The 25,241-nt window shown below is 51.8% G+C and overlaps 1 protein-coding gene across 2 annotated transcripts in view; it reads left to right on the plus strand.

Moving 5' to 3' along the window:
* tubgcp2 (tubulin gamma complex component 2) overlaps window positions 1-9,336 on the plus strand; it is a 60,606-nt gene extending 51,270 nt beyond the window's left edge. For both annotated transcript variants that reach the window (XM_072282929.1, XM_072282930.1), the window contains 3 exons: window positions 222-350; window positions 1,927-2,090; window positions 8,303-9,336. In XM_072282929.1, the coding sequence (XP_072139030.1) occupies window positions 222-350; window positions 1,927-2,090; window positions 8,303-8,414 (405 nt within the window). In that variant the 3' untranslated portion in view covers window positions 8,415-9,336. The remainder of the gene's footprint in view (window positions 1-221; window positions 351-1,926; window positions 2,091-8,302) is intronic.
* Window positions 9,337-25,241: the final 15,905 nt, after the last annotated feature.

Below are 25,241 nucleotides of genomic sequence, written 5' to 3' on the forward strand. Positions count from 1 at the left end.
GAAGGGTCTTTTTCTTTAAATGATTGTCCAGTTCCAACCGTTGGCCTATCCCAAGTATGTGGTGGAGGATTTATTTGTGTACAGTTTGATCCTTGAAGTGAAACAGGGTTGATCATGTATGACTAGCTGTCATTTCCACCTTCATTACATAATTCTTATTTTTATTTGTTTAATTGGAAGTATTATATGTTAAACTTATGATGTCCTTGTTGTGTTCTCAGAGATTCACTCAAAGCATAAAGATCGACAGCGAGATGATGCGACTGACGCTGGAACATGGTACGATGAAGGGTCCGCCCACACAATTAGAACGGTTGGAGGAGAATGAAAAGAAAAGACTCACCAAGAAGGTGACTAATCCCTTGTATTCTTGCAATGTTTGTGTCCCAAAAACTGTTCTGTTAATAAATACTTTGTATTGAATGCACAGTACCCAGCTGAGATCTAATGACATTTTGCAGTGGTTTCAAAGGAGCGCTGCCCCTTTGTCCTTGGGACCAACAATGTAAATTATCCCCTCTGGAGTTTGAATATATTCCTCTGCAAAGAAGTGGTTCTTTGTAAATATGTAATTGCAGCCTTCTTTACAACAGTAGAGAGCCACAGAAAGTGGTCAGTAATTTTATAGGTTGGTAATATAACTGGATGGCTGATGTGGAAATGGGAGTGTTACAGTATGTATTTCTTGAAGAGCAGGGTTAGGGTGTAAAGAAATCCACAGTTTTCTGTCTGGGGGGTGGGGGGGTGCTTGACGCTGTATTTGTACTGGGCATCAGTACTCATGTTGCTGGGTGCTATTGAGTTGTCTGTTACTGTATTTTCCTGTGTTTTATGCTTGGCACTAAACCACAATCAATTCTGGTATGTTTCACATACTTGTGAAACCCCCAGTTTCCTTGGCCGCATAAGTCTTGGGAAAACACTCTCCGGTCCTGTCACACCCGTGAGACCGAGATGGCTGTCCCACCCCAAACCCTGGTTTGTGTGGGGGCTGTGTAATTTTCTGCTCTGTTACAAATTAGTGCCATGAAGTAACAGTACACTGTATACGACTAAAGGAATTATTCTTTATGAATCTTAACTAAAGGGTTAGTAAAGAAAAACAAAAAGGAAAGGATCCCAACTATTATAACATTGCCCTTCTGACATGCCTTTTCTAGCTCCTGCTGTAATTTATAATCCACATCCCAGCTGCTGTTTGGAGATCTGTATACAACTGCCATTAGGGTACTTTTACCCTTGTCATTTCTTAACTCAACCCAAAGAGACTTACACCTTCCAATCCTATGTCATCCCTTTTTAATGATTTAAAATTAATTATTATACACTGTGCCGCACCAACTCCTCTGCCAACTAACCTATCTTTCCGATACACCGTATATCCTTGGACGTTCAGCTCCCAACGGCAGCCATCCTTTAGCCAAGTTTCAGAGATGGCCACAACGTCACACTTGCCAATCTGTAGCTGAATTTCAAGATCGTCCATTTTATTTCTTATGCTGCGTGCATTCAAATATAACACTTTCAGTCCAGTATTTGTTGCTTTCTGTTTTAACTGAACCATGCCTCTATTGCTCTGTAAGTCATCCCACTGGCTGTGATTATGGCTCATCTCCTTCACTCTCACATTGAAAACAATTACCTGTCTCCCAGCCTCTGTCATTATTCCCACACACCTCTCCTTCCATCCATCTGACTCCACCTCTCCTGGATTCGCCGCTTCCCTACCTATCTCTCCTCGACCTGCCAGTCCGGACAGAGGCTCTCAAGCCGAAATCTTGACTGTCCCTTTCCCTACCTGAGCCACGGAGGTCCTCCAGCACTTTGTGTGTTGCTCCAGATTCCAGCATCTGCAGTCTCCTGTCATTCTTGTTAGTTCAGTGAACGTTGGTACCCGAGTTGTTTCTAATCCTTAGCTGTTTTCAGTTTGCAGCAGAACATGCCGACACATTGCATTCAACATCTGGATTTGAGGGAACCATAAATACGTTTGACAACAACTTCTCTTCCAACCTGCTTGATCTTCTGGATAGGTTAAGCATTTCAAGTACAAATGACTGCGAGCACAGCATGATTAACATTATCTATAGGTAAGACACCGGCACACTTCAAACATCATTAAAAGATCCGTCCTACTACCCTTTACCTTTTCCTCCTATCCCCTCCCAGCTTCTCACTTCATCCCCTCCCCTACCCCCATCCTTTCCCCCACACCTGGTCTCACCTATCCCCCCCACCTTCCCCCACCCACAAACCTTTCCCCTCCCCCCGTTCATGTACCCCTCCCCCACTCACTCACTTTTTCCTGACCCTGTCTCACATATTTCGCCCTCCTACACTCACCTTGCTCCTCGCCTATCACCTCCCAGCTTCACACTTCACCCCCTCCCCACCCAGACACCGGCCCCCTCACCTGGTCTTACCTATTCCCTCTCCCCCACTCACTCGCCTTCCTCCTCCGCTGATCTCACCTGTACCCCACCTTCCACCTCATTTAGTCTCACTTCATCCCCTCACCCCCCGTTCCCACCCCTCGCCTCTTCCATTCCCTCCCCCTCACCTTGTCATTTCTTACCCCCTCCTCATTACTTCCCCCTCACCTATCATTTCTGCTGATGCTGAATCAGAATTGATTTAATTATTCTGCAGAGAAAGACTGGAGAGATGAAAGACTGGTCTGTAACTTGTGTGATAGAGGGCCATTTGGTCTTTAATTATGTATATGACTTGCTAATGAGGTATCTATCAAAGAGTTATTGTGAAGATCATAGTTACTGAATCGCACCATATTCTCCCTGGTAGGTTCTGTAACTCTGCAATGATCACTCTCCCACTTTACCACACATTCCTCATTTATCTCTATCAGAAAGTAAGAGAGGATTTATGCTTCAGTTATGTTTGTGGAAGAAAGTTGTACATTGTAACCACATGGCAGAAATGGATAAACTCTTCTCGGGCTTCCAGTGGGTACAGGTATTAATTTTAACCAATGTTTCGATGACATAGTCAGCCATCTTCATCAGGGATGGTGCCTGGGCACATCTAATCTGGTGGTATTTATATCATCACTTGTCCCTCCTGATTAGGCGGAGCCTGCACCGCCATTCAGTATGATCATGGCTGATCATCCAACTCAGAACCCTGTACCAGCCTTCCCTCCATACCCCCTGATCCCTTTAGCCACAAGGGCCATATCTAACTCCCTCCTCATCCAGTCAGGTTTCCCCGTCCCACCTTGTTTACAACCAAACTCCAGTTTTTACTTGGAGTGAGACCTTAAAATTCTTTTCCTCTAGTTTTATTTCAATGGCTTCCTTTACAGGTGGTTCCAAAAGCCATTGGCACGGCACAGTAGTTTTGTGCTGTCGAAGTCCGTCGTTATGGCCATTGTAAATGCAGTGTTTTGCTAGCACCGGTTTCTCCGGGTAACCCGGACGCATACACCTCCTGGGGCTCAGGACAGCTGGTGTACACAGGACTCCCTGTGAATGCAGAGCAGCATATTTCTGCCAGAAGGGAGGCACGGTGGAAAAACATACGAATGAGGACTAAACAATCAAGAGGGACAGACCATGAGGGTATAAATACCACCGGATTAGACATGCCCAAGCATCATCCCTGATGAAAATGGCAGAGGTTGTCATCAAAACGTTAGTTACAATCGATACCATACCCAGCGGAAAGCCTGAGAAAAGTTTGTTTGTCATATACGCCAGGAAAGCACTGGATCCTTTTTCACATGGCATAAATATTTTAAAATTCTGCTGCTATGTCTTATGATCTAACTTTAATGGCTAAACTCAGACCTCCACTACTAGCTGTTGGTCCTTCCTGTGCAAGGTGTGACCATCATTTCTTTCCACGTGTTCTTGGCACTGATAATGTTCCTGTCTCACTCAGAAGGGTGAGCAGCACTCCAGAGACTGAAACAGAGAAATCTATGCTGAGATGCAAAGGAGATTTACAAGGGTGTTGCCTGGATTGGGAAGCATGCCTTATGAGAATAGGTTGAGTGAACTTGGCCTTTTCTCCTTGGAGCGATGGAGGATGAGAGGGGACCTGATAGAGGTGTATAAGATGATGAGAGGCCTAGATCTTGTGGACAGTCAGAGGCTTTTCCCCAGGGCTGAAGTGGCTAGCACGAGAGGGCACAGTTTTAAGTTGCGTGGATGTAGGTACAGAGATGTCAGGGGTAAGTTTTTTATGCAGAGAGTGTTGAGTGCGTGGAACGGGCTGCCAGCGGCAGTGGTGGAGATGGATACGATAGGGTCTTTTAAGAGACTCCTGGACAGATACATGGAGCTCAGAAAAATAGAAGGCTATGGGTAACCCTAGGTAATTTCTAAAGTAAGTACATGTTTGGCACAGCTTTGTGTGCTAAAGGGCCTGTATTGTGCTGTAGTTTTCTGTGTCTCTGTAATGAAGGCTGTTTTCCAGAGGAAGCATGAGACTACAGCCCTGTTTCAGGTGATTGTAAAAGATCCTGTATTTTGTTAGAGGGAATTAACCTCTGATCCCGGGATGAATATTTATCCCACTGTCAATGTTACTAAAAGCCAGCAGGGTATTAGGCCATAACATATAGGACCAGATTTGCCCATTCAGCCATTGAATCAACTCTGCCATTCCATCATGGCTGATTTATTATCCCTCTCAATCCTATTCTCCTGCCTTCTCCCAATAACTGTTGATGCCCTGACTAATCAAGAACCAAAAATTTAAATGTACCCAATGTCTTGGCCTCAGACATCTGTGACAATGAATTCCGCAGATTCACTACCCTCTGGCTAAAGAAATTCCTCTTCATCTTTGGCAACACACTGAAGGGTCTCGGCCTGAAACGTGGACTGTACCTCTTCCTAGAGATGCTGCCTGGCCTGCTGCGTTCACCAGCAACTTTGATGTGTGTTGCTTGAATTTCCAGCATCTGCAGAATTCCTGTTGTTTGCTGTTGTTTGTCCTCTTCATCTCTGTTGGAAAGGTCATCCTCAATGCTGAGGCCATGCCCTCTGGTCACGATAGGAAACATCCTCTCCACATCCACTCTACTGCTCCAATGCTTCTTGTGGAGATGATATGCAGTTCAGATGTTGAATTGTCCTGTACTGGTTGTGGAGATGTTATACAGATTGGAGATTGGAAGATTGGAGATTGGAGGTTGAATTGGCCCAGTGTCCTAGTAACACTGTCACTAACTCTGCATCAGTCCTAATAGCTTTTGTTTCCTTTAACTTCCAATAATCAGTTGATTTATCCTGAGTGTACTCGATGACAGTCTCCACAGACTTTTGTGTCAAGAATTTCAAAGATTGACTACCCTGTGGGTGAACAATTTTCTCCTCCTCTCTGTTTAAAACAGATGACCCCTCATCTTGAGATGGTGATCCTGTTTTTAATATGCCCCAGCCAGGGGAAATAGTATTCGTGTATCTCCAACCCTCTAAGGAACTTGAATACTTCAAATTGATGGCAGCTTATTCTTCGAAAGAATACTGACCCAGCAGCGTAATCCCTCTGGACCATAAACTGCATCCCATAAATTCACTTGGTGAACTTTGTGGCACTTCCTTTCTTGACAAACAGACTTGTACAGGTTATTCATGTACTGGAAATAGAATCTTACTTTCCAATGGGATGTTTCTAACAGGAGGAGGCTGTGCTCGTGATGACTGAGAGTGACTCCCCTTCCAGGTCCTCTCCAGGACCCTGTGTAGTTCTAGCAATTGCACTAATATGTCTTTACACTTGAATTCAAGTTTTCAATAAGGGCCCACGTTTGTCCTCCTCCTCGCTTAACTGTTGGTGATCTGCAAAATGTGCTACATGACAACCTTTCTGGTACCGGAAATTCGCCCTTACGGAAATCAATCAAGCTTTGAGATGTGGGAAAAATATCTGTTCTTACAAAATTTATTGAAAATAAATACAAAATGTAAACAGGATGAACAAGTTTAAAGTTCAAACTGCATGTGTCACCATATACAACCCTGAGATTCATTTTCTTATGGGCATTCACAATAAACACTAGAAACACAGTTAAATCAATGAATGACTGTAACCAAAAGGACAGGCAAACAACCAGTGTGTAAATAATAATAAACTGCAAATACTAAAGAAAAATAATAATAGTAATAAATAATAAATATTGAGAACATGAGATGAAGAGTGATGTAGATTGAGGGAACAGTTCCGTGATGGGCCAAGTGAAGCTATCCCCTTTGGTTCAAGACCCTGATAGTTGAGGGGTAGTGACTGCTCCTGAACCTGGTGGTGTGGATCCTGAGGCTCTGGTACCACAGCAGCGAGAAGAGAGCATGACCTGGGTGATGAGGGTTCCCTGATGATAGATGCTGTTTTCCTGCAACAATCCTCCATGTAGTTGTGCTCAGTGGTGGGGAGGGCTTTACCCGTGATGGACTGGGCCATGTCCATTACTTTTTGTAGGCATTTCTGTTCAAAGATATTGGTGTTTCCAAATCAGGCCTAGATGGAACTGTCAATATCCACCACACATCTATAGAAGTTCATCAGAGTTTTAGATGGCATACTAAATCTTTACAAACTTTTACGAAAGTAGAGGCACTACTGTGTTTTCTCCGTAATCGCATTTTTGTTCTGGACCCAGGACCTATCCTCTGAAATGATAACACTGAGGGATTTAAAGTTTCTAACCCTCTCCACCTCTGATCCCCTGGTGAGAACTGCCTCATGGACCTCTGGTTTCCTCTTCCTGGTCAGTAATTAGTTCCTCCTTGTTGTGGCACCACTCAGCCAGATTTTCAGTCTCCCTCCTGTATGCTTATTCATCACCACCTTTGATTCGACCAACGACACCAAGAGCTCACCAAGGGTAATGATCACAGGCTTCCAGTTTACAGTGGCAGGCCACTTCAGGATTTGTTTTAGAAACTAGCAAAGCAATCAGTTCTATGGATGTTTAAACTGTAGGTTTTTGCAAATAAAACAAAGTGAGGTGTTTTATGTTTAGTGAACTCCAAAACCTAACGAAAACGCGCTAAAAGTCTTCATGTAATAATGTCATCACATTAGACAAGCTTCTTGAAGTGAAACCCAATATCAGTCGTATGAATTATGTACATTTCTCCCTATTATGTTATCCTGCACAGGTTTCTCAGAATTCACTACTGGCATAAGCCTGTCTGGAGCTCGGACAAGCTGCCCAGTTCGGGTCTTGTGTTCCATGGGTGGACGAATAGCAGGTGCCTCTGGCTCGTCCAGAGTTGTGTTGACATGCTCATGGTCATGTTGTGATGTCAGGGGCATGACAGTGGGTTACTCCACATCTTGGTTGGCTCATACATTCAGGTTTACCCTTCCTATCCATGATGAAAGTCTTTTCTCCCCATTTCAAAGCATGGGGAGAAAAAAAGCATGTAAGGGGCCCTAAGGGGATGTCGGTGTGCATCATAGCGGATGAAAACAAACGAGGTGGAATGTGGGTCAACAGGAACCCAAGAGTGCTGTAGGAATAGGTGAAAAGGAATTGAATTTACTGAGGAAGGTGGAACCCTGTTGAGAGGCTGATTAAGCGGTCGTGGCTACAGGAATTAAATCACCTGGTGCTTGTAACGGCTGTCCGTGTACTAACTCAGTCACAGACAACTGTAGGTCCTCTTTTGGAGCAGTTCTGAGTCCCAGCAGGACCCATGGGAGACTATCATGCCAACACTCATCAGTCAGGGAAGCCCTCAGAGCAGCCTTTAAGGAGCAGCGAAACCGCTCGCATAGGCCATTGGACTATGGGTGATAGGCCATGGTGTCATGTAGCCTAATGTCAAGGTTCTGGGCCATCACTGAAATGAATTGGGGACTGCAGTCAGAGGAAATGTCAGCTGGGGTGCCAAACCAAGCAACTTTAAACAAACTCAATGACTTTGCCTCCACAGCCGTCTGTAGTGATGAATTCCACAGATTTACCAGCCCCTGACTAAAGAAATTCCTCCTCATCTCCATTCTAAATGGATATCCATCTATTCTGAGGCTGTGCTGTCCAATCCTAGACTCGCCCCACCATAGGGGATAACCTCTCCACATCCACTCTATCGAAGCCTTTCAGTATTCGATAGGTTTCTATGAGATCCCCCTCTCATTCTTCTAAAGACCCAGACCCATAAAATTCTCTGAATAAATTCTCTGTTCTAAGTGGTGAGGCAGCACCTGGAGTATTGTGGTGATGGGCCCTTTGTGCCTCACATTTTGAGAAAATCATCTGGATTGTGACCATTTATATTTTTAATTAAATCATTGAAGATGGTTTAATCTTTGTGTTTGTCCTTTGCAGGCTAGATTTTAATGGATTCTACAGCGAACGCCTTGAACACATGTCGGCAGAGAGAAGTAAGCCTTTGGCACAGCAAGGGACTGTTACACAAGCACCATTGTCTGCACAGTAAAATGGTGGAAAGAGCTCGAACATTTCCCATCTCATTCACCAATAACTGCAGACAAATGTAATTACCCAGCCTCACAGAAGCCCACACACTCCAAATAGGGTTCCAAATATGTAATTAGATTACTTTGAAGCTGTTGTGAATAAGATTCATTTGTTAATACGATGTTAGTTTGCGGCTAGCTATAAGATGAACAAAATGGACTGTTTTGTGTGCAGTACCTGAAATGATCAGAGGTGGAGGGGAATTCCCTTCCTGGATGATTACCCCTTCTTCCTGCTCTCAACTCAATCGTGGGGAAACTCGGTGAAGAACTAAAATCTGAACAGACTGGTTGTCCTCCCCGGAGATGCAGGGGGTGGGGGAGTTCACACTCCAACAGTGCAGACGTGGTCACTTAGCACTGTCACAGAAAGCAGAGCAAGGGAAGGGAGGCTGAGGCTTTAAACAGTGTTATGTTGCGATGTAGGAGTGTGTGAATGGAGTGGTAGTTTCTGTTTCCAGAAGTTAACTGGGAATAATTTCCCATGTTTATTTTAAAGTCATAGTGCCTTCAATCATTTCACTTTATCTGAACAGTGCACTCAATTTTTATTATCAAAGTATAATCTGACCTGCAATTCTGTAATAAATATTTCAGTATGAAATGCATCCAACTTGTAGAATTGTGCTGTTTCATGTAACTTCATTTTTCTGTGTGTGAGTGTTGTCTGTCCGTATTGGGTTCAAAGTTTGAAGTAATTTTATTATCAAAGTACATGTATGTCACTAGATACTACCTGAGATATATTTTCTTGAGGCATTCACAGTAAGTACAAAGAATTACAATGGAATCGATGAAAAACTGCACAGAAAGAAAGCTGGACAACCAATGTGCAAAAGATCAACTGTGCAAATACAAAATAATAATAATAAATAAATGATGCTGACAATTTGAGTTGTAGAGTTCTTGAAAGTGAGTCTGTAGGTTGTGGAATCAGTTCAGTGTTGAGGTGAGGGAAGTTATCCACACTAGTTCAGGAGCCTGATGGTTGAAGGGTAATAATTGTTCCTAAACCTGGTTGTGTGAGTCCTGAGACTCGTGTACCAGCTTCCTGATTGCAACAGCTCGGCCCACAGCAAGTTATTTTTCATAGTTGCATAACGCCAGCTGCAAATTTTGATCAGAGGTTTCTTGATTTCTGCGTACTCAGTTCTCAGTTTGGGTCTGATATGTTAAAAACTACACATTTGGTGATGTAACGAAAGCTGTGGAGTTCATGGGTACACCAGAGAGATTTGGTTACAGCTAAGCAAACGGGGATACATCAATGGGCCAAACAGCACCTCTGTCAGAAGCAACTGTGAGAAATTCAAGGAAACTAACTTTTCAATACTCAGCTAAACCTCTTCTCATGTTTCAGGACCTTTCAGATGTTAAGGTTTAATTTTTCGATTGTCCGTTGGACTTATTCTTAACATCAGCTTACTATAGCCGTGTTATACCAAAACTTACCACCACAGGAAAGGGAGCTGGGTGCACCTGAGAATCGCCACTACGGGGTAGGGAGCAGGGCGTGTCCTGAGATATCACTATGGGGAACGGATCAGGGCGTCTCCTGATTTATCACTACGGGATAGGGAGCAGTCGTGTCCTGAGTTATCAATACCGGGTAGGAAGCAGGGCGCGTCCTGAGTTATCACCACGGGGTAGGGAGCAGGGCACGTCCTGAGTTATCACTACGGGGTAGGGAGCAGGGCGTGTCCTGAGTTATCACTGTGGGGTTGGTAGTGGGGCGTGTCCTGAGTTTACACTACGGGTTCGGGTGCAGAGAGAGTCCTGAGTTATCACTATGGGGTAGGGAGCAGGGCGCGTGCTGAGTTATCACTACGGGGTAGGGAGCAGGGCGTGTCCTGAGTTATCACTACGGGGTATGGAGCAGGGCGTGTCCTGAGTTATCACTACGGGGTAGGGAACAGGGCGCGACCTGAGTTATCATTACGGGGTAGGGAGCAGGGCGCATCCTGAGTTATCACTACAGGGTAGGGAGCAGGGTGCGGCCTGAGTTATCAGTACGGGGTAGGGAGCAGGGCGTATCCTGAATTATCACTGCGGGGTAGGGAACAGGGCGTGTCCGAGGGTTATCACTACGGGGTAGGGAGCACGGCACGTCCTGAGTTATCACAACGGGTTAGAGAGCAGGGCGTCTCCGAGGGTTATCACTACGGGGTAGGGAGCAGGTCGTGTCCGAGGGTTATTACTACGGGGTAGGGAGCAGGACGTGTCTTGAGTTATCACTACGGGGTAGGGAGCAGGGCGTGTTCGAGGGTTATTACTACGGGTTAGGGATCAGTGCATGTCCTGAGTTATCACTACGGGGTACGGAGCAGTGCGTGTCCTGAGTTATCACTACAGGGTAAGGAGCAGGGCGTGTCTGAGGGTTATCACTACGGGGTAGGGAGCAGGGCGTGTCAGAGGGTTATCAGTACGGTGTAGGGAGCAGGGCGTGTCCGTGGGTTATCACTATGGGGTAGTGAGCAGGGCGTGTCCTGAGTTATCACTATGGGGTAAGGAGCAGTTCTTGTTCGAGGGTTATCACTACGGCGTAGGGAGCAGGACGCGTCCTGAGTTATCACTACGGGGTAGGGAGCAGGGTGTGTCCTGAGTTATTACTACAGGGTAAGGAGCAGGGCGTGTCTGAGGTTTATTACTACGGGGTAGGGAGCAGGGCGTGTCCGAGGGTTATCAGTACGGGGTAGGGAGCAGGGTGTGTCCTGTTATCACTACAGGGTAAGGAACAGGGCGCGTCCTGAGTTATCACTACGGGGTAGGGAGCAGGGCGTGTCCTGAGTTTACACTATGGGGTAGGGCGCAGGGCGAGTCCTGAGTTATCACTATGGTGTAGGGAGCAGGGCGTGTCCTGATTTATCACTACGGGGTAGGGAGCAGGGCGTGTCCGAAGGTTATCACTACGAGGTAGGGAGCAGGGCATGTCCTGAGTTATCATTACGGGGTAGGGAGCAGGGCATATCCTGAGTTATCACTACGGGGTAGGGAGCAGGGCACCTCCTGAGTTATCACTTTAGGGTAGGGAGCCGGGCGTGTCCTGAGTTATCACTACGGGGTAGGGAGCAGGGCTTGTTCGAGTGTTATCACTATGGGGTAGGGAGCAGAGCGCGGCCTGAGTTATCAGTACGGGGTAGGGAGCAGGGCGTCTCTGAGGGTTATCACTACGGGGTAGGGAGCAGGGCGTGTCCGAGGGTTATCACTACGGGGTAGGGAGCAGGACGTGTCTTGAGTTATCACTACGGGGTAGGGAGCAGGGCGTGTTCGAGGTTTATCACCACGGGTTAGGGATCAAGGCGTGTCCTGAGTTATCACTACGGGTTAGGGAGCAGGGCTCGTACTGAGTTATCACTACGGGGTACGGAGCAGTGCGTGTCCTGAGTTATCACTACAGGGTAAGGAGCAGGGCGTGTCTGAGTGTTATCACTACGGGGTAGGGAGCAGGGCGTGTCCGAGGGTTATCAGTACAGTGTAGGGAGCAGGGCACGTCCTGAGTTATCACTTTATGGTAGGGAGCAGGGTGTGTCCTGTTATCACTACAGGGTAAGGAGTAGGGCGCGTCCTGAGTTATCACTACGGGGTAGGGAGCAGGGCGTGTCCTGAGTTATCACTGTGGGGTTGGTAGTGGGGCGTGTCCTGAGTTTACACTACGGGTTCGGGTGCAGAGAGAGTCCTGAGTTATCACTATGGGGTAGGGAGCAGGGCGCGTGCTGAGTTATCACTACGGGGTAGGGAGCAGGGCGTGTCCTGAGTTATCACTACGGGGTATGGAGCAGGGCGTGTCCTGAGTTATCACTACGGGGTAGGGAACAGGGCGCGACCTGAGTTATCATTACGGGGTAGGGAGCAGGGCGCATCCTGAGTTATCACTACAGGGTAGGGAGCAGGTCGTGTCCGAGTGTTATCACTATGGGGTAGGGAGCAGGGCGCGTCCTGCGTCATCACTATGAGGCAGAGAGCAGGGCGTGTCCAAGGGTTATCACTACGGGGTAGGGAGTAGGACATGTCCTGAGTTATCACTACGGGGTAGGGTGCAGAGCGTGTCTGAGGGTTATCACTACGGGGTAGGGAGCAGGGCGTGTCTGTTATCACTACGGGGTAGGGAGCAGGGCGTGTCCGAGGGTTATCAGTACGGGGTAGGGAGCAGGGCACCTCCTGAGTTATCACTTTAGGGTAGGGAACAGGGCGTGTCCGAATGTTATCACTACGGGGTAGTGAGAAGGACGTGTCCTGACTTATCACTACGGGGTAGGGAGCAGGTCTTGTTCTAGGGTTATCACTACGGAGTAGGGAGCAGGGCGCGTCCTGAATTATCACTACGGGGTCGGGAGCAGGGCGTGTCCGAGAATAATCACTACGGGGTAGGGAGCAGGACGTGTCTGAGGGTTATCACTACAGGGTAGGGAGCAGGGCGTGTCTGAGGGTTATCACTACGGGGTAGGGAGCAGGGCGTGTTCGAGCGTTATCACCACAGGGTAGGGAGCAGGGCGTGTTCGAGGTTTATCACCACGGGTTAGGGATCAAGGCGTGTCCTGAGTTATCACTACGGGTTAGGGAGCAGGGCTCGTACTGAGTTATCACTACGGGGTACGGAGCAGTGCGTGTCCTGAGTTATCACTACAGGGTAAGGAGCAGGGCGTGTCTGAGTGCTATCACTACGGGGTAGGGAGCAGGGCGTGTCCGAGGGTTATCAGTACAGTGTAGGGAGCAGGGCACGTCCTGAGTTATCACTTTATGGTAGGGAGCAGGGTGTGTCCTGTTATCACTACAGGGTAAGGAGTAGGGCGCGTCCTGAGTTATCACTACGGGGTAGGGAGCAGGGCGTGTCCTGAGTTATCACTGTGGGGTTGGTAGTGGGGCGTGTCCTGAGTTTACACTACGGGTTCGGGTGCAGAGAGAGTCCTGAGTTATCACTATGGGGTAGGGAGCAGGGCGCGTGCTGAGTTATCACTACGGGGTAGGGAGCAGGGCGTGTCCTGAGTTATCACTACGGGGTATGGAGCAGGGCGTGTCCTGAGTTATCACTACGGGGTAGGGAACAGGGCGCGACCTGAGTTATCATTACGGGGTAGGGAGCAGGGCGCATCCTGAGTTATCACTACAGGGTAGGGAGCAGGTCGTGTCCGAGTGTTATCACTATGGGGTAGGGAGCAGGGCGCGTCCTGCGTCATCACTATGAGGCAGAGAGCAGGGCGTGTCCAAGGGTTATCACTACGGGGTAGGGAGTAGGACATGTCCTGAGTTATCACTACGGGGTAGGGTGCAGAGCATGTCTGAGGGTTATCACTACGGGGTAGGGAGCAGGGCGTGTCCTGAGTTATCACTACGGGGTAGGGAGCAGGGCGTGTTCGAGCATTATCACCACAGGGTAGGGAGCAGGGCGCGTCCTGTGTTATCACTACGGTGTGGGGAGCAGGGCGTGTCCTGAGTTATCACCACGTGGTAAGGAGCAGGGCGTGTTCGAGGGTTATCACTACGGGGTTGGGAGCAGGGCGTGACCTCAGTTATCACTATGGGGTAGGGAGCAGGGCGTGTCTGAGGGTTATCAGTACGGGGTAGGGAGCAGGGCGTGTCCGAGGGTTATCAGTACAGTGTAGGGAGCAGGGCACGTCCTGAGTTATCACTTTATGGTAGGGAGCAGGGTGTGTCCTGTTATCACTACAGGGTAAGGAGTAGGGCGTGTCCTGAGTTTACACTACGGGGTAGGGAGCAGGGCGTGTGCTGAGTTATCACTACGGGGTACGGAGCAGGGCGTGTCCTGAGTTATCACTACAGGGTAAGGAGTAGGGCGCGTCCTGAGTTATCACTACGGGGTAGGGAGCAGGGCGTGTCCTGAGTTATCACTGTGGGGTTGGTAGTGGGGCGTGTCCTGAGTTTACACTACGGGTTCGGGTGCAGAGAGAGTCCTGAGTTATCACTATGGGGTAGGGAGCAGGGCGCGTGCTGAGTTATCACTACGGGGTAGGGAGCAGGGCGTGTCCTGAGTTATCACTACGGGGTATGGAGCAGGGCGTGTCCTGAGTTATCACTACGGGGTAGGGAACAGGGCGCGACCTGAGTTATCATTACGGGGTAGGGAGCAGGGCGCATCCTGAGTTATCACTACGGGTTAGGGAGCAGGGCGTCTCTGAGGGTTATCACTACGGGGTAGGGAGCAGGGCGTGTCCGAGGGTTATCACTACGGGGTAGGGAGCAGGACGTGTCTTGAGTTATCACTACGGGGTAGGGAGCAGGGCGTGTTCGAGGTTTATCACCATGGGTTAGGGATCAAGGCGTGTCCTGAGTTATCACTACGGGTTAGGGAGCAGGGCTCGTACTGAGTTATCACTACAGGGTAAGGAGCAGGGCGTGTCTGAGTGTTATCACCACGGGGTAGGGAGCAGGGCGTGTCCGAGGGTTATCAGTACAGTGTAGGGAGCAGGGCACGTCCTGAGTTATCATTTTATGGTAGGGAGCAGGGTGTGTCCTGTTATCACTACAGGGTAAGGAGTAGGGCGCGGCCTGAGTTATCAGTACGGGGTAGGGAGCAGGGCGTGTCCTGAATTATCACTGCGGGGAAGGGAACAGGGCGTGTCCGAGGGTTATCACTACGGGGTAGGGAGCACGGCGCGTCCTGAGTTATCACTACGGGTTAGGGAGCAGGGCGTCTCTGAGGGTTATCACTACGGGGTAGGGAGCAGGGCGTGTCCGAGGGTTATCACTACGGGGTAGGGAGCAGGACGTGTCTTGAGTTATCACTACGGGTAGGGAGCAGGGCGTGTTCGAGGTTTATCACCACGGGTTAGGGATCAAGGCGTGTCCTGAGTTATCACTACGGGTTAGGGAGCAGGGCTCGTACTGAGTTATCACTACGGGGTACGGAGCAGTGCGTGTCCTGAGTTATCACTACAGGGTAAGGAGCAGGGCGTGTCTGAGTGTTATCACTACGGGGTAGGGAGCAGGGCGTGTCCGAGGGTTATCAGTACAGTGTAGGGAGCAGGGCACGTCCTGAGTTATCATTTTATGGTAGGGAGCAGGGTGTGTCCTGTTATCACTACAGGGTAAGGAGTAGGGCGCGTCCTGAGTTATGACTATGGGGTAGGGAGCAGGGCGTGTCCTGAGTTTACACTACGGGGTAGGGCGCAGGGCGAGTCCTGAGTTATCACTATGGTGTAGGGAGCAGGGCGTGTCCTGATTTATCAGTATGGGGTAGGGAGCAGGGCGTGTCCAAAGGTTATCACTACGGGGTAGGGAGCAGGGCGCGTCCTGAGTTATCATTACGGGGTAGGGAGCAGGGCGTATCCTGAGTTATCACTACGGGGTAGGGAGCAGGGCGCCTCCTGTGTTATCACTACAGGGTAGGGAGCAGGGCGTGTCTGAGGGTTATAACTACGGGGTAGGGAGCCGGGCGTGTCCGAGGGTTATCAGTACGGTGTCGGGAGCAGGGCACGTCCTGAGTTATCAATTAAGGGTAGGGAGCAGGGCGTGTCCTGTTATCACTACAGGGTAGGGAGCAGGGTGTGTCCTGAGTTTACACTACGGGGTAGGGAGCAGGGCGTGTCCGAAGGTTATCACTACGGGGTAGGGAGCAGGGCGTATCCTGAGTTATCACTACGGGGTAGGGAGCAGGGCGTGTCCTGAATTATCACTACGGAGTAGGGAGCAGGGCGCGTCCTGTGTTATCACTACGGAGTAGGGAGCAGGGCGCGTCCTGAGTTATCACTACGGGGTAGGGAGCAGGGCGCGTCCTGAATTATCACTACGGAGTAGGGAGCAGGGCGCGTCCTTAGTTATTACTATGGGGTAGGGAGCTGGGCGCGTCCTGAATTATCACTACGGGGTAGGGAGCAGGGCGTGTCTGAGGATAATCACTACGGGGTAGGGAGCAGGGCGTGTCTGAGGATAATCACTACGGAGTAGGGAGCAGGACGTCTCTGAGGATAATCACTACGGGGTAGGGAGCAGGCCGCATCCTGAGTTATCACTATGGAGTAGGGAGAAGGGTGTGTCCGAGGGTTATCACTACGGGGTAGGGAGTAGGACATGTCCTGAGTTATCACTATGGGGTAGGGTGCAGGGCGTGTCCGAGGGTTATCACTACGGGGTAGGGAGCAGGGCGTGTATGAGGGTTATCACTACGGGGTAGGGAGCAGAGCGTGTTCGAGCGTTATCACCACAGGGTTGGGAGCAGGGCGCGTCCTGTGTTATCACTGCGGGGTAGGGAGCAGGGCGTGTCCTGAGTTATCAACACGTGGTAAGGAGCAGGGCATGTTAGATGGTTATCACTACAGGGTAGGGAGCAGGGCGTGTCCTGAGTTATCACTACAGGGTAAGGAGCAGGGCGTGTCTGAGGGTTATCACTACGGAATAGGGAGCAGGGCGTGTCCGAGGGTTATCACTACGGGGTACGGAGCAGGGCGTGTCCTGAGTTATCACTACGGGGTAGGGAGCAGGGCGTGTCTGATTGTTATTACTACGGTGTAGGGAGCAGGGCGTGTCCGAGGGTTATCAGTACGGGGTAGGGAGCAGGGCACCTCCTGAGTTATCACTTTAGGGTAGGGAACAGGGCGTGTCCGAATGTTATCACTACGGGGTAGTGAGCAGGGCGTGTCCTGACTTATCACTACGGGGTAGGGAGCAGGGCTTGTTCGAGGGTTATCACTACGGAGTAGGAAGCAGGGAGCGTCCTGAATTATCACTACGGGGTAGGGAGCAGGGCGTGTCCAAGGATAATCACTACGGGGTAGGGAGCAGGACGCGTCCTGAGTTATCACTACGGGGTAGAGAGCAGGGCGTGTCCTGAGTTATCACTACAGGGTAGGGAGCAGGGCGTGTCTGAGGGTTATCACTACGGGTTAGGGAGCAGGGTGTGTCCTGAGTTATCACTACGGGGTAGGGAGCAGGGCGTGTTCGAGCGTTATCACCACAGCGAAGGGAGCAGGGCGCGTCCTGTGTTATCACTACGGTGTAGGGAGCAGGGCGTGTCCTGAATTATCACCACGTGGTAAGGAGCAGGGCGTGTTGAGGGTTATCACTACGGGGTTGGGAGCAGGGCGTGTCCTGAGTTATCACTACGGGGTAGGGAGCAGGGCTTGTTCGAGGGTTATCACTACGGGGTAGGGAGCAGGGCGCGTCCTGAATTATCACTACGGGGTAGGGAGCAGGGCGTGTCCGAGAATAATCACTACGGGGTAGGGAGCAGGACGCGTCCTGAGTTATCACTACGGGGTAGGGAGCAGGGCGTGTCCGAGGGTTATCACTACGTGGTAGTGAGCAGGGCGTGTCCTGAGTTATCACTACGGGGTAGGGAGCAGGGTGCAGCCTGAGTTATCAGTACGGGGTAGGGAGCAGGGCGTGTCCTGAATTATCACTGCGGGGTAGGGAACAGGGCGTGTTCGATGGTTATCACTACGGGGTACGGAGCAGTGCGTGTCCTGAGTTATCACTACAGGGTAAGGAGCAGGGCGTGTCTGAGGGTTATCACTACGGGGTAGGGAGCAGGGCGTGTCCGAGGGTTATCAGTACGGTGTAGGGAGCAGGGCACGTCCTGAGTTATCACTTTAGGGTAGGGAGCAGGGCGTGTCCGAGGGTTATCACTACGTGGTAGTGAGCAGGGCGTGTCCTGAGTTATCACTACGGGGTAAGGAGCAGTTCTTGTTCGAGGGTTATCACTACGGGGTTGGGAGCAGGGCACGTCCTGAGTTATCACTACGGGGTAGGGAGCAGTACGTGTGCTGAGTTATCACTATGGGGTGAGGAGCAGGGCGTGTCTGAGGGTTATCACTACGGGGTAGGGAACAGGGCGTGTCCGAGGGTTATCACTACGGGGTAGGGAGCAGGACGTGTCTTGAGTTATCACTACGGGGTAGGGAGCAGGGCGTGTTCGAGGTTTATCACCACGGGTTAGGGATCAAGGCGTGTCCTGAGTTATCACTACGGGTTAGGGAGCAGGGCTCGTACTGAGTTATCACTACGGGGTACGGAGCAGTGCGTGTCCTGAGTTATCACTACAGGGTAAGGAGCAGGGCGTGTCTGAGTGTTATCACTACGGGGTAGGGAGCAGGGCGTGTCCGAGGGTTATCAGTACAGTGTAGGGAGCAGGGCACGTCCTGAGTTATCACTTTATGGTAGGGAGCAGGGTGTGTCCTGTTATCACTACAGGGTAAGGAGTAGGGCGCGTCCTGAGTTATCACTACGGGGTAGGGAGCAGGGCGTGTCCTGAGTTATCACTGTGGGGTTGGTAGTGGGGCGTGTCCTGAGTTTACACTACGGGTTCGGGTGCAGAGAGAGTCCTGAGTTATCACTATGGGGTAGGGAGCAGGGCGCGTGCTGAGTTATCACTACGGGGTAGGGAGCAGGGCGTGTCCTGAGTTATCACTACGGGGTATGGAGCAGGGCGTGTCCTGAGTTATCACTACGGGGTAGGGAACAGGGCGCGACCTGAGTTATCATTACGGGGTAGGGAGCAGGGCGCATCCTGAGTTATCACTACAGGGTAGGGAGCAGGTCATGTCCGAGTGTTATCACTATGGGGTAGGGAGCAGGGCGCGTCCTGCGTCATCACTATGAGGCAGAGAGCAGGGCGTGTCCAAGGGTTATCACTACGGGGTAGGGAGTAGGACATGTCCTGAGTTATCACTACGGGGTAGGGTGCAGAGCGTGTCTGAGGGTTATCACTACGGGGTAGGGAGCAGGGCGTGTCTGTTATCACTACGGGGTAGGGAGCAGGGCGTGTCCGAGGGTTATCAGTACGGGGTAGGGAGCAGGGCACCTCCTGAGTTATCACTTTAGGGTAGGGAACAGGGCGTGTCCGAATGTTATCACTACGGGGTAGTGAGAAGGACGTGTCCTGACTTATCACTACGGGGTAGGGAGCAGGTCTTGTTCTAGGGTTATCACTACGGAGTAGGGAGCAGGGCGCGTCCTGAATTATCACTACGGGGTCGGGAGCAGGGCGTGTCCGAGAATAATCACTACGGGGTAGGGAGCAGGACGCGTCCTGAGTTATCACTACGGGGTAGGGAGCAGGGCGTGTCCGAGGGTTATCACTACGGGGTAGGGAGCAGGACGTGTCTGAGGGTTATCACTACAGGGTAGGGAGCAGGGCGTGTCTGAGGGTTATCACTACGGGGTAGGGAGCAGGGCGTGTTCGAGCGTTATCACCACAGGGTAGGGAGCAGGGCGTGTTCGAGGTTTATCACCACGGGTTAGGGATCAAGGCGTGTCCTGAGTTATCACTACGGGTTAGGGAGCAGGGCTCGTACTGAGTTATCACTACGGGGTACGGAGCAGTGCGTGTCCTGAGTTATCACTACAGGGTAAGGAGCAGGGCGTGTCTGAGTGCTATCACTACGGGGTAGGGAGCAGGGCGTGTCCGAGGGTTATCAGTACAGTGTAGGGAGCAGGGCACGTCCTGAGTTATCACTTTATGGTAGGGAGCAGGGTGTGTCCTGTTATCACTACAGGGTAAGGAGTAGGGCGCGTCCTGAGTTATCACTACGGGGTAGGGAGCAGGGCGTGTCCTGAGTTATCACTGTGGGGTTGGTAGTGGGGCGTGTCCTGAGTTTACACTACGGGTTCGGGTGCAGAGAGAGTCCTGAGTTATCACTATGGGGTAGGGAGCAGGGCGCGTGCTGAGTTATCACTACGGGGTAGGGAGCAGGGCGTGTCCTGAGTTATCACTACGGGGTATGGAGCAGGGCGTGTCCTGAGTTATCACTACGGGGTAGGGAACAGGGCGCGACCTGAGTTATCATTACGGGGTAGGGAGCAGGGCGCATCCTGAGTTATCACTACAGGGTAGGGAGCAGGTCGTGTCCGAGTGTTATCACTATGGGGTAGGGAGCAGGGCGCGTCCTGCGTCATCACTATGAGGCAGAGAGCAGGGCGTGTCCAAGGGTTATCACTACGGGGTAGGGAGTAGGACATGTCCTGAGTTATCACTACGGGGTAGGGTGCAGAGCGTGTCTGAGGGTTATCACTACGGGGTAGGGAGCAGGGCGTGTCCTGAGTTATCACTACGGGGTAGGGAGCAGGGCGTGTTCGAGCATTATCACCACAGGGTAGGGAGCAGGGCGCGTCCTGTGTTATCACTACGGTGTGGGGAGCAGGGCGTGTCCTGAGTTATCACCACGTGGTAAGGAGCAGGGCGTGTTCGAGGGTTATCACTACGGGGTTGGGAGCAGGGCGTGACCTCAGTTATCACTATGGGGTAGGGAGCAGGGCGTGTCTGAGGGTTATCAGTACGGGGTAGGGAGCAGGGCGTGTCCGAGGGTTATCAGTACAGTGTAGGGAGCAGGGCACGTCCTGAGTTATCACTTTATGGTAGGGAGCAGGGTGTGTCCTGTTATCACTACAGGGTAAGGAGTAGGGCGTGTCCTGAGTTTACACTACGGGGTAGGGAGCAGGGCGTGTGCTGAGTTATCACTACGGGGTACGGAGCAGGGCGTGTCCTGAGTTATCACTACAGGGTAAGGAGTAGGGCGCGTCCTGAGTTATCACTACGGGGTAGGGAGCAGGGCGTGTCCTGAGTTATCACTGTGGGGTTGGTAGTGGGGCGTGTCCTGAGTTTACACTACGGGTTCGGGTGCAGAGAGAGTCCTGAGTTATCACTATGGGGTAGGGAGCAGGGCGCGTGCTGAGTTATCACTACGGGGTAGGGAGCAGGGCGTGTCCTGAGTTATCACTACGGGGTATGGAGCAGGGCGTGTCCTGAGTTATCACTACGGGGTAGGGAACAGGGCGCGACCTGAGTTATCATTACGGGGTAGGGAGCAGGGCGCATCCTGAGTTATCACTACAGGGTAGGGAGCAGGTCGTGTCCGAGTGTTATCACTATGGGGTAGGGAGCAGGGCGCGTCCTGCGTCATCACTATGAGGCAGAGAGCAGGGCGTGTCCAAGGGTTATCACTACGGGGTAGGGAGTAGGACATGTCCTGAGTTATCACTACGGGGTAGGGTGCAGAGCGTGTCTGAGGGTTATCACTACGGGGTAGGGAGCAGGGCGTGTCCTGAGTTATCACTACGGGGTAGGGAGCAGGGCGTGTTCGAGCATTATCACCACAGGGTAGGGAGCAGGGCGCGTCCTGTGTTATCACTACGGTGTGGGGAGCAGGGCGTGTCCTGAGTTATCACCACGTGGTAAGGAGCAGGGCGTGTTCGAGGGTTATCACTACGGGGTTGGGAGCAGGGCGTGACCTCAGTTATCACTATGGGGTAGGGAGCAGGGCGTGTCTGAGGGTTATCAGTACGGGGTAGGGAGCAGGGCGTGTCCGAGGGTTATCAGTACAGTGTAGGGAGCAGGGCACGTCCTGAGTTATCACTTTATGGTAGGGAGCAGGGTGTGTCCTGTTATCACTACAGGGTAAGGAGTAGGGCGCGTCCTGAGTTATCACTACGGGGTAGGGAGCAGGGCGTGTGCTGAGTTATCACTACGGGGTACGGAGCAGGGCGTGTCCTGAGTTATCACTACGGGGTATGGAGCAGGGCATGTCCTGAGTTATCACTACGGGGTAGGGAACAGGGCGCGACCTGAGTTATCATTACGGGGTAGGGAGCAGGGCGCATCCTGAGTTATCACTACGGGTTAGGGAGCAGGGCGTCTCTGAGGGTTATCACTACGGGGTAGGGAGCAGGGCGTGTCCGAGGGTTATCACTACGGGGTAGGGAGCAGGACGTGTCTTGAGTTATCACTACGGGGTAGGGAGCAGGGCGTGTTCGAGCATTATCACCACAGGGTAGGGAGCAGGGCGCGTCCTGTGTTATCACTACGGTGTGGGGAGCAGGGCGTGTCCTGAGTTATCACCACGTGGTAAGGAGCAGGGCGTGTTCGAGGGTTATCACTACGGGGTTGGGAGCAGGGCGTGACCTCAGTTATCACTATGGGGTAGGGAGCAGGGCGTGTCTGAGGGTTATCAGTACGGGGTAGGGAGCAGGGCGTGTCCGAGGGTTATCAGTACAGTGTAGGGAGCAGGGCACGTCCTGAGTTATCACTTTATGGTAGGGAGCAGGGTGTGTCCTGTTATCACTACAGGGTAAGGAGTAGGGCGCGTCCTGAGTTATCACTACGGGGTAGGGAGCAGGGCGTGTGCTGAGTTATCACTACGGGGTACGGAGCAGGGCGTGTCCTGAGTTATCACTACGGGGTATGGAGCAGGGCATGTCCTGAGTTATCACTACGGGGTAGGGAACAGGGCGCGACCTGAGTTATCATTACGGGGTAGGGAGCAGGGCGCATCCTGAGTTATCACTACGGGTTAGGGAGCAGGGCGTCTCTGAGGGTTATCACTACGGGGTAGGGAGCAGGGCGTGTCCGAGGGTTATCACTACGGGGTAGGGAGCAGGACGTGTCTTGAGTTATCACTACGGGGTAGGGAGCAGGGCGTGTTCGAGGTTTATCACCATGGGTTAGGGATCAAGGCGTGTCCTGAGTTATCACTACGGGTTAGGGAGCAGGGCTCGTACTGAGTTATCACTACAGGGTAAGGAGCAGGGCGTGTCTGAGTGTTATCACCACGGGGTAGGGAGCAGGGCGTGTCCGAGGGTTATCAGTACAGTGTAGGGAGCAGGGCACGTCCTGAGTTATCATTTTATGGTAGGGAGCAGGGTGTGTCCTGTTATCACTACAGGGTAAGGAGTAGGGCGCGGCCTGAGTTATCAGTACGGGGTAGGGAGCAGGGCGTGTCCTGAATTATCACTGCGGGGAAGGGAACAGGGCGTGTCCGAGGGTTATCACTACGGGGTAGGGAGCACGGCGCGTCCTGAGTTATCACTACGGGTTAGGGAGCAGGGCGTCTCTGAGGGTTATCACTACGGGGTAGGGAGCAGGGCGTGTCCGAGGGTTATCACTACGGGGTAGGGAGCAGGACGTGTCTTGAGTTATCACTACGGGTAGGGAGCAGGGCGTGTTCGAGGTTTATCACCACGGGTTAGGGATCAAGGCGTGTCCTGAGTTATCACTACGGGTTAGGGAGCAGGGCTCGTACTGAGTTATCACTACGGGGTACGGAGCAGTGCGTGTCCTGAGTTATCACTACAGGGTAAGGAGCAGGGCGTGTCTGAGTGTTATCACTACGGGGTAGGGAGCAGGGCGTGTCCGAGGGTTATCAGTACAGTGTAGGGAGCAGGGCACGTCCTGAGTTATCATTTTATGGTAGGGAGCAGGGTGTGTCCTGTTATCACTACAGGGTAAGGAGTAGGGCGCGTCCTGAGTTATGACTATGGGGTAGGGAGCAGGGCGTGTCCTGAGTTTACACTACGGGGTAGGGCGCAGGGCGAGTCCTGAGTTATCACTATGGTGTAGGGAGCAGGGCGTGTCCTGATTTATCAGTATGGGGTAGGGAGCAGGGCGTGTCCAAAGGTTATCACTACGGGGTAGGGAGCAGGGCGCGTCCTGAGTTATCATTACGGGGTAGGGAGCAGGGCGTATCCTGAGTTATCACTACGGGGTAGGGAGCAGGGCGCCTCCTGTGTTATCACTACAGGGTAGGGAGCAGGGCGTGTCTGAGGGTTATAACTACGGGGTAGGGAGCCGGGCGTGTCCGAGGGTTATCAGTACGGTGTCGGGAGCAGGGCACGTCCTGAGTTATCAATTAAGGGTAGGGAGCAGGGCGTGTCCTGTTATCACTACAGGGTAGGGAGCAGGGTGTGTCCTGAGTTTACACTACGGGGTAGGGAGCAGGGCGTGTCCGAAGGTTATCACTACGGGGTAGGGAGCAGGGCGTATCCTGAGTTATCACTACGGGGTAGGGAGCAGGGCGTGTCCTGAATTATCACTACGGAGTAGGGAGCAGGGCGCGTCCTGTGTTATCACTACGGAGTAGGGAGCAGGGCGCGTCCTGAGTTATCACTACGGGGTAGGGAGCAGGGCGCGTCCTGAATTATCACTACGGAGTAGGGAGCAGGGCGCGTCCTTAGTTATTACTATGGGGTAGGGAGCTGGGCGCGTCCTGAATTATCACTACGGGGTAGGGAGCAGGGCGTGTCTGAGGATAATCACTACGGGGTAGGGAGCAGGGCGTGTCTGAGGATAATCACTACGGAGTAGGGAGCAGGACGTGTCTGAGGATAATCACTACGGGGTAGGGAGCAGGCCGCATCCTGAGTTATCACTATGGAGTAGGGAGAAGGGTGTGTCCGAGGGTTATCACTACGGGGTAGGGAGTAGGACATGTCCTGAGTTATCACTATGGGGTAGGGTGCAGGGCGTGTCCGAGGGTTATCACTACGGGGTAGGGAGCAGGGCGTGTATGAGGGTTATCACTACGGGGTAGGGAGCAGAGCGTGTTCGAGCGTTATCACCACAGGGTTGGGAGCAGGGCGCGTCCTGTGTTATCACTGCGGGGTAGGGAGCAGGGCGTGTCCTGAGTTATCAACACGTGGTAAGGAGCAGGGCATGTTAGATGGTTATCACTACAGGGTAGGGAGCAGGGCGTGTCCTGAGTTATCACTACAGGGTAAGGAGCAGGGCGTGTCTGAGGGTTATCACTACGGAATAGGGAGCAGGGCGTGTCCGAGGGTTATCACTACGGGGTACGGAGCAGGGCGTGTCCTGAGTTATCACTACGGGGTAGGGAGCAGGGCGTGTCTGATTGTTATTACTACGGTGTAGGGAGCAGGGCGTGTCCGAGGGTTATCAGTACGGGGTAGGGAGCAGGGCACCTCCTGAGTTATCACTTTAGGGTAGGGAACAGGGCGTGTCCGAATGTTATCACTACGGGGTAGTGAGCAGGGCGTGTCCTGACTTATCACTACGGGGTAGGGAGCAGGGCTTGTTCGAGGGTTATCACTACGGAGTAGGAAGCAGG

This window comes from Mobula birostris, chromosome 18 (assembly GCF_030028105.1).
Source record: "Mobula birostris isolate sMobBir1 chromosome 18, sMobBir1.hap1, whole genome shotgun sequence".
Taxonomy (NCBI): Eukaryota; Metazoa; Chordata; class Chondrichthyes; order Myliobatiformes; family Myliobatidae; genus Mobula; species Mobula birostris.